This window comes from Triticum aestivum, chromosome 2A (assembly GCF_018294505.1).
Source record: "Triticum aestivum cultivar Chinese Spring chromosome 2A, IWGSC CS RefSeq v2.1, whole genome shotgun sequence".
In the NCBI taxonomy this organism is placed as follows: Eukaryota; Viridiplantae; Streptophyta; class Magnoliopsida; order Poales; family Poaceae; genus Triticum; species Triticum aestivum.
The window spans coordinates 786,938,337-786,956,160 of record NC_057797.1 but is presented as its reverse complement, the minus strand read 5'-3'; the positions used below and the strand labels follow the sequence as shown (position 1 = coordinate 786,956,160).

At 47.6% G+C, this 17,824-nt stretch overlaps 1 protein-coding gene across 2 annotated transcripts; it reads left to right on the top strand.

Annotated features, from left to right (window-relative positions):
- The first annotated feature begins 9,603 nt into the window (after positions 1-9,603).
- On the top strand, positions 9,604-10,708 carry LOC123186803 (NAC domain-containing protein 45-like). Of its 2 annotated transcripts, XM_044598506.1 has the most exons (3): positions 9,604-9,903; positions 10,001-10,263; positions 10,343-10,708. In XM_044598506.1, exons 1-3 carry the CDS (start codon positions 9,744-9,746, stop codon positions 10,706-10,708), a joined length of 789 nt encoding a protein of 262 aa, XP_044454441.1. In that variant the 5' UTR covers positions 9,604-9,743. The 2 variants fall into 2 exon arrangements, with proteins under 2 accessions (XP_044454441.1, XP_044454440.1); XM_044598505.1 differs by having other exon boundaries at positions 9,625-10,263.
- Positions 10,709-17,824: the final 7,116 nt, after the last annotated feature.

Sequence of the window (17,824 nt, the reverse complement as noted above, 5' to 3'; positions counted from 1 at the left end):
ACCTTGAGAGTTGGTGCAAACTTCGCCGGTGCATCCAAACCCCGTGATACGATACGCTCTATCACACATAAACCTACTTATATCTTCCTCAAAACAACCACCATACCTACCTATTATGGAATTTCCATAGCCATTCCGAGATATATTGCCATGCAACTTGCCATGCAACTTTCCACCGTTCCGTTTATCATCATCATGACATACATTACTTTTGTTATATTTCCATTGCATGATTATGTAGTTGACATCGCATTTGTAGCAAAGCCACCATGCATTATTTTTCATACATGTCACTCTTGATTCATTGCACCATCCCGGTACACCGCCGGAGGCATTCATATAGAGTCATATCTTGTTCTAGTTTCGAGTTGTAATTCTTATGTTGTAATCATTGAAAGTGTGATGATCATCATTATTAGAGCATTGCCCAAAAAGAAAAAAGAAAAAAAGGACAAAAGAAAAAAAAGAAAGGCCCAAAAAAAGGGGCAATGTTACTATCTCTTTTTCCAAACTTGTGCTTCAAAGTAGCACCTTGTTCTTCATGTAGTGAGTCTCAGTTTTTGTGCTTCAAAGTAGCACCATGTTTTTCATTTAGTGAGTCTCATAGATTGTCTTTTTCATACTAGTGGGAATTTTTCATTATAGAACTTGGCTTGTATATTCCTACGATGGGCTTCCTCAAACGCCCTAGGTCTTCGTGAGCAAGCAAGTTGGATGCACACCCACTAGTTTTCTTTTGTTGAGCATTCATTTATAGCTCTAGTGCATCCGTTGCATGGCAATCCCTACTCCTCATGTTGACATCAATTGATGGGCATCTCCATAGCCCGTTGATTATCCTCGTCAATGTGAGACTTTCTTTTGTTTTTGTCTTCTCCACACAATCCCCATCATCATATTCTATTCCACCCATAGTGCTATATCCATGGCTCACGCTCATGTATTGCGTGAAGGTTGAAAAAGTTTGAGATTATTTAAGTATGAAACAATTGCTTGGCTTGTCATCGGGGGTATAGAAGTTGGGAACATCTTTGTGTGGCGAAAATGAATCATAGCCTAACTATATGATTTTGTAGGGATGAACTTTCTTTTGCCATGTTATTTTGAGAAGACATGATTACTTTGATTAGTATGCTTGAAGTGTTACTATTTCTTTTATCAATATGAACTTTTATTTTGAATCATTTGGATCTGAACATTCATGCCACAATAAAGAAAATTACATTGAGAATTATGCTAGGTAGCATTCCACATCAAAAATTCTCTTTTTATCATTTACCTACTCGAGGACGAGCAGGAATTAAGCTTGGGGATGCTTGATACGTCTCCAACGTATCTATAATTTTTGATTGTTCCATGCTATTATATTACCCGTTTTAGATGTTTATGGGCTTTATTTTACACATTTATATCATTTTTGGGACTAACCTACTAACCGGAGGCCCAGTCAGTATTGTTGTTTTTTGCCTATTTCAGTATTTCGAAGAAAAGGAATATCAAACAGAGTCCAAACGGAATGAAACCTTCGGGAGCGTGATTTTTGGAACGAACGTGATCTGGAGGACTTGGAGTGCAAGCCAAGAAGCAGCCGAGGCTCCCACGAGATAGGAGGGCGCCCCCCCCCCTCCCCATGTAGGACGCGCCCCCTGTCTCGTGGGCCCCTCGGGCATCCACCGACGTACTTCTTCCTCCTACATATACCTACGTACCCTAAAAACATCCAGGGAGCACCCGAAACACAATTTCCACCGCCGTAACCTTCTGTATCCGCGAGATCTCATCTTGGAGCCTTCGCGGGCACTCTGCCGGAGGGGGAATCGACCACGGAGGGCCTCTACATCAACATCCTTGCCCCTCCGATGAGTTGTGAGTAGTTTACCACAGACCTACGGGTCCATAGTTATTAGCTAGATGGCTTCTTCTCTCTTTTTGGATCTCAATACAATGTTCTCCCCCTCTCTTGTGGAGATATATTCGATGTGAACTCTTTTTGCGGTGTGTTTGTCGAGATCCGATGAATTGTGGGTTTATGATCAAGCTTATCTATGAATAATATTTGAGTCTTCTCTGAATTCTTTTATATATGATTGAGTTATCTTTGCAAGTCTCTTCGAATTATCAGTTTGGTTTGGCCTACTAGATTGATATTTCTTGCCATGGGAGAAGTGCTTAGCTTTGGGTTCAATCTTGCGGTGTCCTTACCCAGTGGCAGAAAGGGTTGCAAGGCACGTATTGTATTGTTGCCATCGAGGATAACAAGATGGGGTTTATATCATATTTCTTGAGTTTATCCCTCTACATCATGTCATCTTGCTTAATGTGTTACTCTGTTCTTATGAACTTAATACTCTAGATGCAGGCAGGAGTCGGTCGATGTGTGGAGTAATAATAGTAGATGCAGGCAGGAGTCGGTCTACTTGTTATGGACCCGATGCCTATATACATGATCATGCCTAGATAATCTCATAATTATTCGCTTTTCTATCAATTGCTGGACAGTAATTTGTTCACCCACCGCAATACTTATGCTATCTCGAGAGAAGCCACTAGTGAAACCTATGGCCCCCGGGTCTATCTCTTATCATATTTGCTTCCAATCTACTTTTATTTGCATCTTTACTTTTTGCATCTATATTATAAAATACCAAAAATATATTTATCTTATCTCACTATCTCTATCAGATCTCACTTTCGCAAGTGGCCGTGAAGGGATTGACAACCCCTTTATCGCGTTGGTTGCGAGTTTTCAGGTTGTTTGTGTACGTGCGTGGGACTTTTGAGGAGCCTCCTACTGGATTGATACATTGGTTCTCAAACTAAGGGAAATACTTACGCTACTATTGCTGCATCACCCTCTCCTCTTCGCGGAAAACCAACACAAGCTCAAGACATAGCAATATAGCACAAGTAAGCTTGCAAAAGTAAAGGCGCGAGATAACCAAGAGTGGAGCCGGTGGAGACGAGGATGTGTTACCGAAGTTCCTTCCTTTTGAGGGGAAGTACGTCTCCGTTAGAGCGATGTGGAGGCACAATGCTCCCCAAGAAGCCACTAGGGCCACCGTATTCTCCTCACGCCCTCACACAATGCGAGATGCCATGATTCCACTATTGGTGCTCTTGAAGGCGGGGACCGAACCTTTACAAACAAGGTTGGGGCAATCTCCACAACTTAATTGGAGGCTCCCAACGACACCACAAAGCTTCACCACAATGGACTGTGGCTCCTAGGTGACCTCAACCGTCTAGGGTGCTCAAACACCCAAGAGTAACAAGATCCGCTGGGGATTAGTGGGGGGATCAAATTTCTCTTGGTGGAAGTGTAGATCGGGGCCTTCTCAACCAATCCCGAGCAAATCAACAAGTTTGATTGGCTAGGGAGAGAGATCGGGCGAAAATGGAGCTTGGAGCAACAATGGAGTTTAGGGATGGAAGAGGTGAGTCTTCTTGGAGAAGAAGACCCCCTTATATAGTGGGGAGACAATTCCAACTGTTACCCACCACTCAGCCCGCGACCCGCGGTACTACCGCACCACAGGAGCGGTACAACCGCACGGGTCTGCGGTACTACCGTTGCGGACCGCGGTACTACTATGGGCGCGGCAGAGCCTGGACCTGAACAGAAGAGCACAGACAGGGCGCGGTAGAACCGCAGGCGCGGTACTACCGCGACCCTGTGCGGTACTACCACAGGGCAGCCACAGTCCAAGCATGGTAGGTACAGATGTAAAAAATTACATCCGTGACTACCTCCACTGAGATTTTATCGATGCGAAAATCTGACACGGTACTATCGCGAACCAGGGGTGCGGTACTACCATGAAGGGTGCGGATGTAAAAAATTACATCCGCCCCTACTACTGCTTGAGCAGCGGTGCCAGGCCAGAACTCACGGTACTACCGCTTAGGAGGAGCGGTACTACCGTGGAAGCCCATGGTACTACCGTGCTGGAGCCCGGTACTACCGCTGGCTCCTGCGGTACTACCGCTCATAGGAGCAGTACTACCGCCAGCCTGAGAAGAGCAACTTGGAGTCCTTCATTTCGCAGAGACAAGGTGAGATGGAGGAGAACTCCAAAGAGCCAAAGGAAAGGCGGTGCAAAAGGGACGTGTACATGAGATTTCACCCAAACCTTTCCAAAGCGGACCCCCTCGAAGTCCTTCATTTGTGGGTTGTTTAAGCTTGCAGGTTTTCCTGGAGATGAAGCTAAGAAGAAGGTTTTCCCTTTATCTTTGAAGGAAAAAGCATTGACATGGTATAGGCTATGCGATGATATTGGATCATGGAACTAGAATCGTTTGAAATTGGAATTTCATCAAAAAAATTATCATATGCATCTAGTTCATCGTGATCGGAATTATATATATATATATATATATATATATATATATATATATATATATATAATTTTTGGCCTCGTGAAGGAGAAAGTATCGCTCTAGCTTGGGGGAGGCTTAAGTCAATGTTATATTCATGTCCCAATCATGAGCTCTCAAGAGAAATTATTGTTTAGAATTTTTATGCTCGGCTTTCTCGTAATGACCAATCCATGCTCGATACTTCTTGTACTGGTTCTTTTATGAAGAAGACTATTGAATTCCGGTGGGATCTTTTAGAAAGAATAAACGCAACTCTGAAGATTGGGAACTCGACGAAGGTAAAGAGTCAGGTATTGAACCTAAGTTTGATTGTGTTAAATCTTTTATGAATACTGATGCTTTTCAAAAGTTTAGCACTATATATGGACTTGACTCAGAGATAGTAGCTTCCTTTTTTGAATCTTTTGCTACTCATGTTGATCTCCCTAAGGAGAAGTGGTTTAAATATCACCCACCAATTAAATAAGAAATTAAAGAACTGGTAAATGCTAAAGAAGAAACTATCATTTATAATGTTGATCCGGTTGTTCCCACTGCTTATATTGAAAAACTACCTTTTCCTGTTAGGATGAAGGAAAATGCTAAAGCTTCAACTATGTTTCGTAAGAGTAATGCTACAACACCTACACCCCCTGAGCAAATTAAAGTTGAACCTAGTATTGCTATGGTTAAAGATCTCTAGGTCAATAACATTGATGGGCATGTTATTTACTTCTGTGATGAAGCTGATAGAATTGCTAGACCCGATACTAAAAATAAACATAGACCTGTTGTTGGCATGCCTATTGTTTCTGTTAAAATAGGAGACCATTGTTATCATGGCTTATGTGATATGGGTGCTAGTGCGAGAGCAATACCTCATTCCTTATACGAAGAAATTATGCATGATATCGCACCCGCTAAAATAGAAGGTATTGATGTTACTATTAAGCTTGCTAATAGAGATACTATTTCACCAATTGGGATTGTTAGAGATGTTGAAGTCTTGTGTGGGAAAATTAAATATCCTATTGATTTCTTGTTCTTGGTTCCCCACAAGATGAGTTTTGTCCCATTATATTTGGTAGACCCTTCTTGAATACTGTTAATGCTAAGATAGACTGCGAAAAAGATATTGTTACTGTTGGGTTAGGGGATATGTCTCATGACTTTAATTTTGCTAAATTGTGTAGACAACCCCATGATAAAGAATTGCCGAGTAAAGATGAAATTATTGGTCTTGCTTCTATTGTCGTGCCTCTTAATGATCCTTTAGAACAATATTTGCTAGACCATAAAAATGATATGTTCATGAATGAAAAAAGGGAAATAGATGAAGTATTCTTTAAACAGGGACCTATTTTGAAACACAACTTGACTGTTGAAATCCTAGGGGATCCTCCTCCACCCAAGGGTGATCCCGTGTTTAAGCTTAAACCTTTGTCTGATACTCTTAAATATGCTTATCTCGTTGAAAAGAAGATATATCATGTTATTATTAGTGCTAACCTTTCAGAGCATGAAGAAGAGAAATTATTGAAAACTCTGAAGAAGCACAGTGCTGCCATTGGATATACTCTTGATGATCTTAAGGGCATTAGTCCCACTCTATGCCAGCACAAAATTAAACTGAAGAAAGATGCTAAACCAGTTGTTGATCACCAACGATGGTTAAATCCTAAGATGAAAGAAGTTGTAAGAAATGAAATACTAAAGCTTCTGGAGGCAGGTATAATTTATCATGTTGCTGATAGTCAGTGGGTAAGTCCTGTCCATTGTGTCCCTAAAAAGGGAGGTATTACTGTTGTTCCTAATGATAAGGATGAATTGATCTCACAAAGAATTGTTACATGTTATAAAATGTTAATTGATTACCGCAATTTAAAGAAAGCCAGTAGAAAAGATCATTACCCTCTACCTTTTATTGATCAAATGCTAGAAAGATTATCTAAACATACATATTTTTGCTTTCTAGATGGTTATTCTGGTTTCTCTCAAATACCTGTGTCAAAAGGGGATCAGGATAAGACCACTTTTACTTGCCTTTTCGGTACATTTGCTTATAGACGTATGCCGTTTGGTTTATGTAATGCACCTGCTACCTGCTACCTCTTGAGCACTGTATTTGTTTTCCTTTGAAGAGGAAAGGGTGATGCAGCAAAGTAGCGTAAGTATTTCCCTTAGTTTTTGAGAACCAATGTATTAATCCAGTAGGAGGCTCCTCAAAAGTCACTCGTACCTACACAAACAAAATGCAACCATTGAAGCATAGAATATCTCAAAAATACCCCTAATATAAAAGAAAACTGTGGGCTATCAATTCAGATGAAAGAAGAAGAGAAAAGGAATGAAACATAGAGTGACAAGCTCTGCTATAGTTTGAGTATTCAGACCAGCTTCAACGAGCTCCTCATCGAGGGTCCTGCGATGAGCCCATACAGGTCGGACCATTTGAGCATCTCCTCAACGTAGTCGAATACAGGCCGGGACTCATACCCATTGTAGTAAAGCATAAACTTTTGGAACATTTCCTGCAAAACAAAGTTTTGAGTATTTTTAAGTGAATGCACCTCACCATGATTACTGAAACCCGGAGGAAATACTCCCTACTCATCTATATTCATCTCAAATGAGAACAAAAGTACGTACTAATGAAAAAGGCAATCATGTCCACCTAAAGATATATAGCACCAAAACTATCAGTAATAGCGTGCTTAGATGTATCTGAAAGGGACACTGCACTGCAATCATGTTTCAACTGAACCTGTCTGTACCACTGAATCCCACCAATTCACACAAGAGCCAGAGGACTCGATAATCTAGTTTTTTGCTAGAAACGGTAAAAAAATCAATAATTAATGGAGTAATAGTACATGAGCATAATTACTCAAGGATAAGAGGATGCACGAAGCTGTCCATCCTGAGGAGGAAGAGGCCGTACCGTGGCATCGTACCGTCAAGGAAAAATTACAGTCGGCCAAGGAAGGCAGTGTGGCATCGTCTCCCTGCACCCTCAAGAAACCTCAAAGGCAAAAAAAAGAAAGAAATCGTGGGTAGTGGCGTTCCAAACCATGTGGATAACGTACGTGACCAAACCAACAACTACCGGCCCGACGCGTGCGCGGAACGATAAACGGACAGCGACGCCCGCAAATGCCTGCAGCAATCCGGCATCCGCGCTTCCGACCTCCTCGCCCTCATCGCCCTCGACGGCGACATCTCCTCTCCTATGCATGCGAGGGAGGTCCGGGATGCAAACTCGCCTGAGCGGAGACGAGGACCGAGTAACAATGCCCGTCACTGTGCGTGGGCCCGCACGTCGCGTACCACTCTTTGTGATGAGGGCGCCCCTTTGGCTCCCATGAGTTGGCCTTTTGTGATGCTAGCCCCCTTTTGCTTTCTTTCTTACCACTCTTTGTGATGCGCAAGACATTTTTCTTCGCCTGGCCCAACTCTAGGCTGCTGACATTAAGAGCAATTCCAATGGGGCGACCCATTCCGTCCGTCCACGTTTGTTTGGGTCGGCGCGGACAAAAAACGACGGCCCAACGCGTCGACCTATTTCCAAAATCTGTCTGCATTGCGTCCATCCGGAGCGATTTCTGATCTAAAATTGCGCCTGAAATGCATCGGCGCAGACGCGCCGCGCGTCCCCTCGATGTCCACTGAGGTCCCACTTGTCGGTCGCCCACTGTCAGCACCTACCTCGGGGCCTGCCTGACAGTGTGTGAAAGGTCCACGAGCCCTCCCTTTTTAATAGAAGCATGCGGCAGGGCCGGCTTCATCAACTTCCAACACCCATCCACATCTGGCCACAACGTACTCCCTCGTCGGCGACCAGGAACCCTAGCAAGCCCAAACCACCATGGGGTTTTTCAATGGCAAGGGGAGGGGGAAGCTGACCCCCGGTACAAGCTCTTCCCGCAGCTCGCCGGCTCTTCCACCGACACCTCCTAGACGCGGCTCGCCATCAGACAGGCAGCGTCTGTACATACCAGTCCACCAGGCGCGGTGGCACTGGCAGTACCGCCAGCCACTGCAATATCCGGATGTCAACCTGCCTCACAGCTGGCATCTGGATCCGCAGCGGATGCCTATTCCGGTAGTGCCATGCACGCCGAGGAGGTTCGTTGGCGTCATGAGGCCCTCACTCTGGAGCAGCGGCGGATGCGTGCCTACGCGCCAGAGTCCCCCAACTCGGAGCGCTATTCGCGCTAGAACGCAAGGAGGAGCGCCACCAGGGCGTCCACATCGACCACGACCTTCCTCCGCCGCCGCCTGAGTTTTGCCACACGAGCAGGAAAAAGAGGCGGTTTACCAAGCCGCCCTCGAGCAAGGCCTGCAGCACGCGCTGGAGGATAGTGGGATCGAGGAGGAGGCCCAATGGGATAGGATGGAGCGCGCCCTCGCCTTGTCGGTGGCAGGGAACTCCATCCATGCCGCGCTCTTCGACTTGCCTCCGCCGCCACCGCCGCCGCCCATTGTCGAGCCCAAGCCGGAGCCGGAGCCGACGCGGAAGCGCTCGCCGCCTCCACCCTCTTGGCCGAAGGAGTCCTACACGTGGACCGGCGAGTACCGTGAGTGGGTGAGCGCGCCTCTGGTCCACTACGCCGCGACGTCGAAGGAGGTGGCGGCCCACCTTGAGCGCTGGAAGGCGCACTGGCTCGCCCAGGAGGAGGCCGACGGCTAGCGACGGATGCTTTGGGAGCAGCAGTTGCGCCGCGACGCGGAGGCGCTGCGGCTCGAGGAGGAGGAGGAGCGCGGCCGGCTAGCGGCAATGTCGGTGCCCTAGCAGACGGCGGAGGAGGCAGCCATGGAAGCGTACCAAGCGGAGCCCTGCTGCCGTCTTCATCGACCTCACTGGTGACGATGGCGATGTCAAGGGCAAGGGCAAGGCGGAGAACGTCTAGGGCAGCGTGTGCGATTTACTTTACACGTACAAAATATAAGGGAATGCAATGGTGAAAAAGCTTGATAATTTGCAAAAGTTAGGGTTGGAAATAGAAACAAACCCCTTTTTTTTATTCCTTTTAAGCCGGAACACTCTCTATTCCATTAACCACGAAGGGCAGCCAAGTCGCTGGCAATCAATGCATGAACAAAATCTGGCCCTCCATCCGGCCACAAGACGTTTTATCAAAAGACGTTTGATCAACTTGCTGCGTGCAGGAAGTCCGCTCTCGGAGTCAGCGGGCTTATATAAGACCTCGCGAGTAGCTAAGGTAGTCCTTCAGTGGCCGATTACCTTGGCGCATCGCAAAAGTAGTCCTTCCTTCCCTCCTGCCTCCTTCCCTTGTCCCCCCGCCGATGGAATCCAGTGTACTGTAGCAATCGCAGGCCATAGATAGATAATAGCTGCTGGAGAAGTAGTAGCTCCGGCCGGTGCCATGGCCGCCACCGCACCGGTGCTGCCGCCGGGGTTCCGCTTCCACCCTACGGACCATGAGCTTGTCAACTACTACCTCAGGGGCAAGATCCAGGGCCTCCAAATGCAGCTCGTCATCCCAGAGATTGAGCTGTGCAAAGTTGATCCATCGGAACTGCCCGGTATGTATGTATCTATTCTATGTCTGTATTTCTAATCAGATTTGCTATTTCCTTCATGTTGACATCTTCACTACCGAGGCATGTGAATATGAGACAGGCAAGTCCTTCTTGGCCGGACGATGTGACCACCAGGAATGGTACTTTTACAGTCAGAGATTCCCAAGGTACGGTAAAACAGGGACCCGTATCAACCGGAGCACTCCGTCAGGATACTGGAAGTCGACGGGCAAGGACCGCTCCGTCCACGGGGAACACGCGACCATAGGCTACAAGAAGACGCTCGTCTACCTTCATGGCCGCGCGCACCACGGCCAGCGCACGGACTGGGCCATGCACGAGTACCGGCTGGACGACACCCAGGTGCCTTTCGCATCCATCAGTTTCTTGCTCCACATATTCACAATGACGACATGTGGATGGTTCATCTGAATCTGATCAGGACGCGTACGCGCTGTACCGTCTCTACAAGAAGAAAGGCACGAACCCGTCGCCGGATGTGCCCAGCGGCGGGTTGGACAAGAGGAAACGCACGACTTCGTCGCCGGACGAGCTCGGCACCGCAGCCGCTGACGAAGAGGACGCCTCGAGGAAGGTCGTGCCTGCAGTCACCGCCGTTGGCGCGGAGGGCGCCCCGATGCAGTTCGCAGCCAGCGGCGGCGCCGTTGGTGCGGAGGGCGCCACGATGCACTTCGCAGCCAGCGCCGGCGCCGGCGCCCCGATGCACTTCGCAGCCAACGGCGGCGCCGTTGGCGCGGAGGGCGCCCCGATGCACTTCGCACCCAGCGGTGGCGCCGGTGGCGCGTAGGGCGCCCCGATGCCGTTCGCAGCCAGCGGCGGCATAGAGGGCGCCCCGATGCACTTCGCACCCAGCGGCGGCGCCGGGGGCGCCCGCGGAGGGCGCCCCGATGCAGCTCGCAGCCAGCGGCGGCGACGTTGGCGCGGAGGGCGCCCCGATGCCATTCGCAGCTAGCGGCGGCGACGTTGGCGCGGAGGGCACCCCGATGCACTTCGCAGCCAGCGGCGGCGATGTTGGCGCGGAGGGCGCCCCGATGCCGTTCGCAGCCAGCGGCGCCGCCATTGGCGCGGAGGGCGCCCCGATGCAGTTCCTTGCCAGCACCGGAGCCGGCGCCGTTGGCGCGGAGGGCGCCCCGATCCAGTTCGTTGACAGCGCCGCCATAGGCACGGAGGGCGCCCCGATGCAGTTCGTTGGCGTGGAGGGCACCGCCTGGAATACCAATGCACAAGCAGAAGAGAAAAACTCATGGATGGAGTTCACCTCCGACGACGCCTGGTACACTAACATTGATATGGACAAGGATGATTTCTTGATGCAGTTCAGCTTCAATGATGTTTGGTACCGAAGCGCTGATTGACAAGGAACAGTAGAGAAACGTAAAGAAAAGAATCCGAAGACTTCTACTCCGTTGTCGTTACTAGTAAATGTTGAGGTATTTTAAACTTCAGAAATGTTTTTCGAGAGTATTATGGATATGAACAGAAATTGAGATGTGAAGGTCTAAATAGAGGGTCCCACCTCCAGTTTGTAACTCATGATTTGTCCTTGTGATTTCTCTTGATTTTTATGACATAGTTTTTGGAACTTGGGAATACTAGCTAGCTAACGCCTGCATGGCATATTGTTATGTTTAACGTGTTCTGTAATTTCGGTGAACTTTTTTTTGCGGGATAAACTTTCAATCTATTCGTCTTCAATCATGTTAGTATAACGAACACTAGAAATAATAAAAATATATCCAGATCCGTAGACCACCTAGCGATGACTACAAGCACTGAAGCCAGCGGAATGCACGCCGCTGTCATCGCCCCTCCCTCACCGGAGCCGGGCAAACCTTGTTGTAGTAGACAGTCGAGAAGTCGTCATGCTAAGACCCCATAGAACCAACACACCAGATCGGCAATTGCTGCCGATGAAGAGTGTAGATAAGAAGGATCCAAGTTGAAGACACACGAATAAAGACAAACGACGAATAGATCCGAGCAAATTCACCAGAGACAGATCCACCGGAGACACACCTCCACATGCCCACCGATGATGCTAGACGCATCACCGGAATGGGGGTAAGGCGGAGAGACCTTTATTCCATATTTAGGGAGTCGCGGCCGTCTCGCCTTCCCGAGTAGGAACAAACCCTAACAAATCTTGAAAGAAGATCTAAAAACAGAGCCCTCCCACAAGCAATGGCCGGAATCCACTCCGGGCCCATGGCCCTAAGGCCACGGGAGAGGTGGCGGATCGACGCCGGCGCCGGCGGGAGGCAGAGGAACCCTAACTTTTTGGGTAGGTGGCGGCTAGCGTGAAGGGCTTTGACTTGGCGACCAATTTTGGTGAACTTTGATAAAAGATCTGAATCATTTTCGTAAAAAAAGTCCCACATGACATATATGGATCTGAATCATTTTCGCGGAAAATATCCCATATTTTCTTTTGAATTGAATTTATATTGATAATGACATGTATGGTAAACTATCTATGGTGTATATGGTATATATGGTGGCAGCGCCGACAGATAGTAAAGGGAGTAAAAGTCCAAACGCCGGAAAAAACTGCACTAGCCATCAAGGTTTTGGTGACAAATTACCTCACGTCAACTATACCCAAAGGACCAATAAGGAAGAATGACCAAATGTGGAGGAAACCACGACATGGGATCGTGAAGATAAATGTTGATGCTTCCTTTCAATATGAAATACTTTCAGGTGCTTGTGGTGCTATGGCTCAGGACGACTGGGGTGATTTTATCGCTGCAGCAAATTAGTTTGTTCCAAACATCAGCAGAGTTGATTCAGCTGAGCTAACTGCCATCAGAAATGGGACGTACTTGGCAACTCACATTTGCTGCAACAACGTAGAAATTGAATCAGATTTTTGCTTTGCGGTGGACTCGATGAACCAAGTTGATGATTATTTGGGCCCGGAGGTAGCTAGCATCACAGAGTGTAAACAACTTATGATGGACTTTGCGGCCATATCCTTCAAACATTTCTATAGAGAGGCCAATCAGGCGGTAGATGAATTAGCAGATTTTTTGTCGAAAGAGACCATCAGCCCAACAGAACTGCCAAAAAAACACCCCCTCTAGATGAAAGTGACAAAAAAAAGACCCATGGGCCGTGGCGGCAGGCGCGCCGGGCGACGCGTGGCACCTGCCGCCACGGCGCCAGGCGCCAGGCCAGTGATTACTGGAATCGGCGCAAGCAACGGAACGGGATGGCATTGTGGGCCCCAGCTGCCTCAGGTGGTGGCGGCAAGACTGTAGCGGCGGGCCCGGCTGCCTGGGGGGCTGGTGGCAGGCCTGTGCGCTGCGTCGTGGTTGAAGAGTAGCTATCGGGAAGTCTGAACAGAACTTGAGTTGTGTGCGCCCACGGCGTTGCTTGGAGACGGGATGCAAGCCGATTGACCGACGCCCATCTTTTTGCAAGGTTTTCTCTCGTCGGCTCTCCCCAGTGCAGAGTGCTCGCCAAGTGCATGCGCAACAAATATCGCGTGGCGGTTGTGCGTAGCATAGCTGCAGGGGTACATTAGATGGAAATGATAGATCACTGTCGAATTCAGATGATGGTGCTAACGTCTGTTTGATCGATGAGCTGCCTTGATTGATGCAAGTGTGGCCATGTGGACGTGGGACGTTGGTGCCTCGAAGTCGTCTCCCAACCGAGGCAGCGCGCAGCGCACAGGCCTGCCTCCAGCCCTCCAGGCGGCACGGCCCGCTGCTACGCCACCACCTGAGGCGGCTGGGCCCCACACTGCCATCCCGTTCCGTTGCTCGCGTCGATTTCCGTAATCACCGGCTTGCCGCCTGGCGCCGTGGCGGCAGGTGCACGGCCCAAGGGGTCTTTTTTGTCACTTTCATTCAGAGGAGATCTTTTTTTGGCAATTCTGTTAGGCAGATGGTCTCTTTCGACAAAAAATCAAATTAGAAAAGAACTCTTTTACTACTAGATCCTCTAGTTCTTGGGATGATGAGATCCTTGATTTTATTTCTCATCTGCTTGTAAATGACATGTCTATTATTTAAGAAATCAAGTCTATTTGCGGTAAAAAGGCTATCTAAGAAATTCAGAGAAAAGAAAGCCCATGATGGGGATTGTATGGATGGAGACGGTGGCAACGCGTCCGATCCGTGGTAAGGACCGCGGCAACGGTGTGATCCACATCCAAAGAACATCCTCCCTGCACCATTGTTTCCTTTCTTTCTTTTGCCATCTCACGGGAACCAGAGCTTGGCGAGGCCGAACAGGAACGAATTTACCGTCCGGCCACCTACCCCGGCCCGACGCCGGCACTTTTCGTATGCTTCAAAATACGTAATCCATCTCACGGGAATCCGATAGTTGTTCTCTAGCTGCTGTGCTGGTCGACATGCCTTGAATTGCTTCACTGTAGTAGTAGCATAATAATATGAGGTCCCCGACTCTTTGAAAAATTCGGCAAGCAGGCAAAGTCCTCCGTACGCTAGCTTTCATTCACGCCTACTTGCTTGCCCAAGCACAAGCAATCAATCTCTCCTTCTGGCTCTGCAGCTCCCCCTCTCTCTCTCTCTCTGTATACAGAAAAGGTCACCATTCTCTCTGGCTCGCAGAAGACCAAAGATCCAGAAAAGCAGCAAACCTGGTGTCTCCTAGCTAGCACAGGCCGTAGATCGGCTTCACCGATGGATTAGCTCCAGTTCCACCCGACGGACGACGACGAGGACCTCACCTCATCCACCTCAACTACTACCTCACGCGCAAGGTGCTCGAGGAGCTGCAGCTCAACTTCATCCAAGATCCAGCTCGACCTCAACAAGGAACAGCCCTGGTACGTTCTGATTTGGCATATCTCTATTCAAACGGCTCGATCGATTATTTTGCTTATTATACGTAGTATTATTTTTCCATATTCGCCCGGCCGCGCCAAGGTGGACAAGGATGGAAGGGATGTCGACGCACACAAGTCGTTTTTTTTTAACACAAACGCAAGCGCTCATATACACGCGCATACACTCACCTCTATGAACGCACACACGCACAACCTACCCCTATGAGCATCTTCGAAAGACTGAGCCGGTATATCATCTTGAAATTTATAAAGTCACCGTAGGCACCTCATCGTCGACGCCTCGACGGGAACGTCTCCTCCCCCTGAATGCGCATCGCCAGAAATCCTGAAATAAATCCAGTAATAAATATGAGCACCAGGATTTAAACCCTGGTGGGCTGGGATACCACAGTCCCGCTGACCATTCAACCACAGGTTGGTTCGCCACACAAGTCGCTTTCACCCAGCACAGACCGCCTCATGACCAAACCAGGGTGCTACTTGTTCGGGACAAGATGTCGAAAGTAAGGTAAGCTGGCCGGCTGTCATGCAGCAGCACATGGATGTCACTGTCGCCACAAAGAAGACCCTCGCACGTGTATCCCCTTCGGCCAGCACAACGACCGCCATGGCTGCCATCCACGTATCTATTATTAGAGCATCTCCAGCCGTTCGGCTCCTCAGGGCGTCGAAAAAGAGCGGCATGGGGGCGAACTGGCGCTAGATTGGTCCTGGGGTTCATTTCGCCCAAGCCGCGCCCCCAGGTGCTGCCCGCCAAGGCGCCAGACACGCGCCCCATATTCAAACTCGATCGTTCTCGCTCCAAAAAAAAGCCACAATCCGGCGATCATCGCAATAGTTCGACGATTCGGTGCCACAGTTCGGCGATCAAATGAAAGGATAGGCAGTAGTTCAGTGCACAAAAAAGGAAGGACGCGAAAGGAATGCATCAAACGCCGAGCTCGACCTCCGGCGTCGACGCCGGCGTACGCGGGCTGGGAGGAGTCGGCACGGCTTCTGGACTGGTCGGCGCGGCTTCTGTGCTGCCGGGCGTCGCGGAGACATCGTCAGTCGGGCTGGGCGGCAGTGTCGGCGTCGGTGTTGGCGTCGACGGTATCTGGTTCAAGATGAGGCCTCGCTCCGCCAAAAACCACGCCTTGAGCTTCTCATCGCCGCTCTGGAGCATGTCGGCGCCGCCCATCAAGAAAGCCAGGTCGTTGTTCCTCTTCTTCGCGGCGATATTGGACCGGGGCAAGTCGAATTTGACGGCGCTGTTCGTCATCAAAGGAGCCCACCTCGCCTCAGTTTTCTCTTCTCGCTGAGCGGCCCTGGTCTTGGCGTCGGCGAGGCAGTGCTCGACACCATAGCCGACGAGGCCAAAGGAGGCGCCGACGAAGGCGACGAGCGGGAGCGGCACGTACAGCGCGGCCACGTCGGTGAACCAACCCAAGAGCTTGCCAGGCGAGGAAGTTGAGATGCACCTGGGAGATGCGCTTGAGCTGCGACGAGTAGACGGGGAAGTCGGAGTTGGGGCTGTTGATGGTCTGCAGCCAGATGGTCCCGACGAGGCTCAGCCAATGGGCCGAGTAATCCCTCCGTTTCTTTTTACTCCGCATATAAAATTTGGTCAAAGTCAAACTACATAAAGTTTGACCAAATCTATATCAATAAATATAAACAGCTATAATACTAAAACTATATAGTACGAAAATACATTTCATGATGCATCTGACAATATTGATTTCATATTTGTAAATGATGATATTTTTCAATATAAAGTTGGTCAAACTTTACAAAGCTTGACTTTGACCAAATTTTATATGCAGATTAAAAAGAAACGGAGGAAGTATCATATGCCATATCTTATAAAAAAATCTGCTCCCCCATTTACTCATCGGGCAGCAAGACAATCGTGCTCATGCTAATGGTGAGGTTGCAAGGAAGGAAGCAACGATTTGTTCCGAGCTATCATGATTTTGCTTCTCCTTTCAATTTCTCAAGCACATACACAACATGAGAAAAGGCCCCTGCGGAGATTCCAACCATCTATCTATATATACACATGTTTTCCTTCCCAAATCCCAATATAACATCAATGGTCTTAAATCTATATCTATACCTTCTATACCTTATTATTACTTATTACTAATAATAAAGCAAGGTGCATTTCTCCGATTTTTTTCATCCGTTCACCGATGTTAAGTTTTTTTTATCCGAGGTGGTACTAAATTTTTGTGCATCCATCTGCTAGAAAAGATAAAATAATTTTCGTACATGGGCCGCACTCGCTGTGGCCCGGCGAAGTAAGCCCAAATATTTATCTTCCCAGACAGCTGTGAAAGCCTATTTGCCGCACGAGCCGTCAAATAGTTTGATCTTCGCACAGGACGCCGAAGACTGGGCCGGCCCATTTTATTTTTCGATGTGTTATGTTTCTATTTTTTCCTATTCCTTTCCCCTTTTTCTTTCATGATTCTTTTTTCCTACCAATTTAACATTATTTTCCCTTTTCTCAGAAATTAAAATCTTGAAAAAATCGTCCAAAATTTCAATTTTGCCATATTGAGACAAAACGTCAGAATATATTTTTTTTGTTCCTATCTTGTAAAATGTTCAAAACTTTAATTAGTTTTGTTCCCATTCCAAAATATGTTCAAAATTAAAAATGTTCCCACTTACTAAAATTGTTTGTGAATCACAATAAAAAAATCAAAATTTTCAATTCTAGATTTATAGAACATTCTTGTTTTAGAGCTAAACTGTTCACAAATTCAAAATAATGTTTGTAGTTCAAAAACATATGTTCTGAACTTTTCCTAAATGTTCAAAACATGTTCACAGATTCAACAAATGTTCGTAGTTTTTCAAAAGGATCACGTTGTCAAAAAATGTTTAAGAATTTTTTTAAAAAATCTACCTATTTAAGTGATGTCGTCTTTTTCCAAAAATGAATGAAATTTTACAAAATGGGTCGTATTTTCTAAAACTGTTTGGGTTTCAAAAATTATTCATGTTTCCAAAAATATTCGGTAATTCATAAATATTAATTTAAAATTCGGAAAAATTCAGAAACAAAAGTTGTATCTGATGCTACAACATATT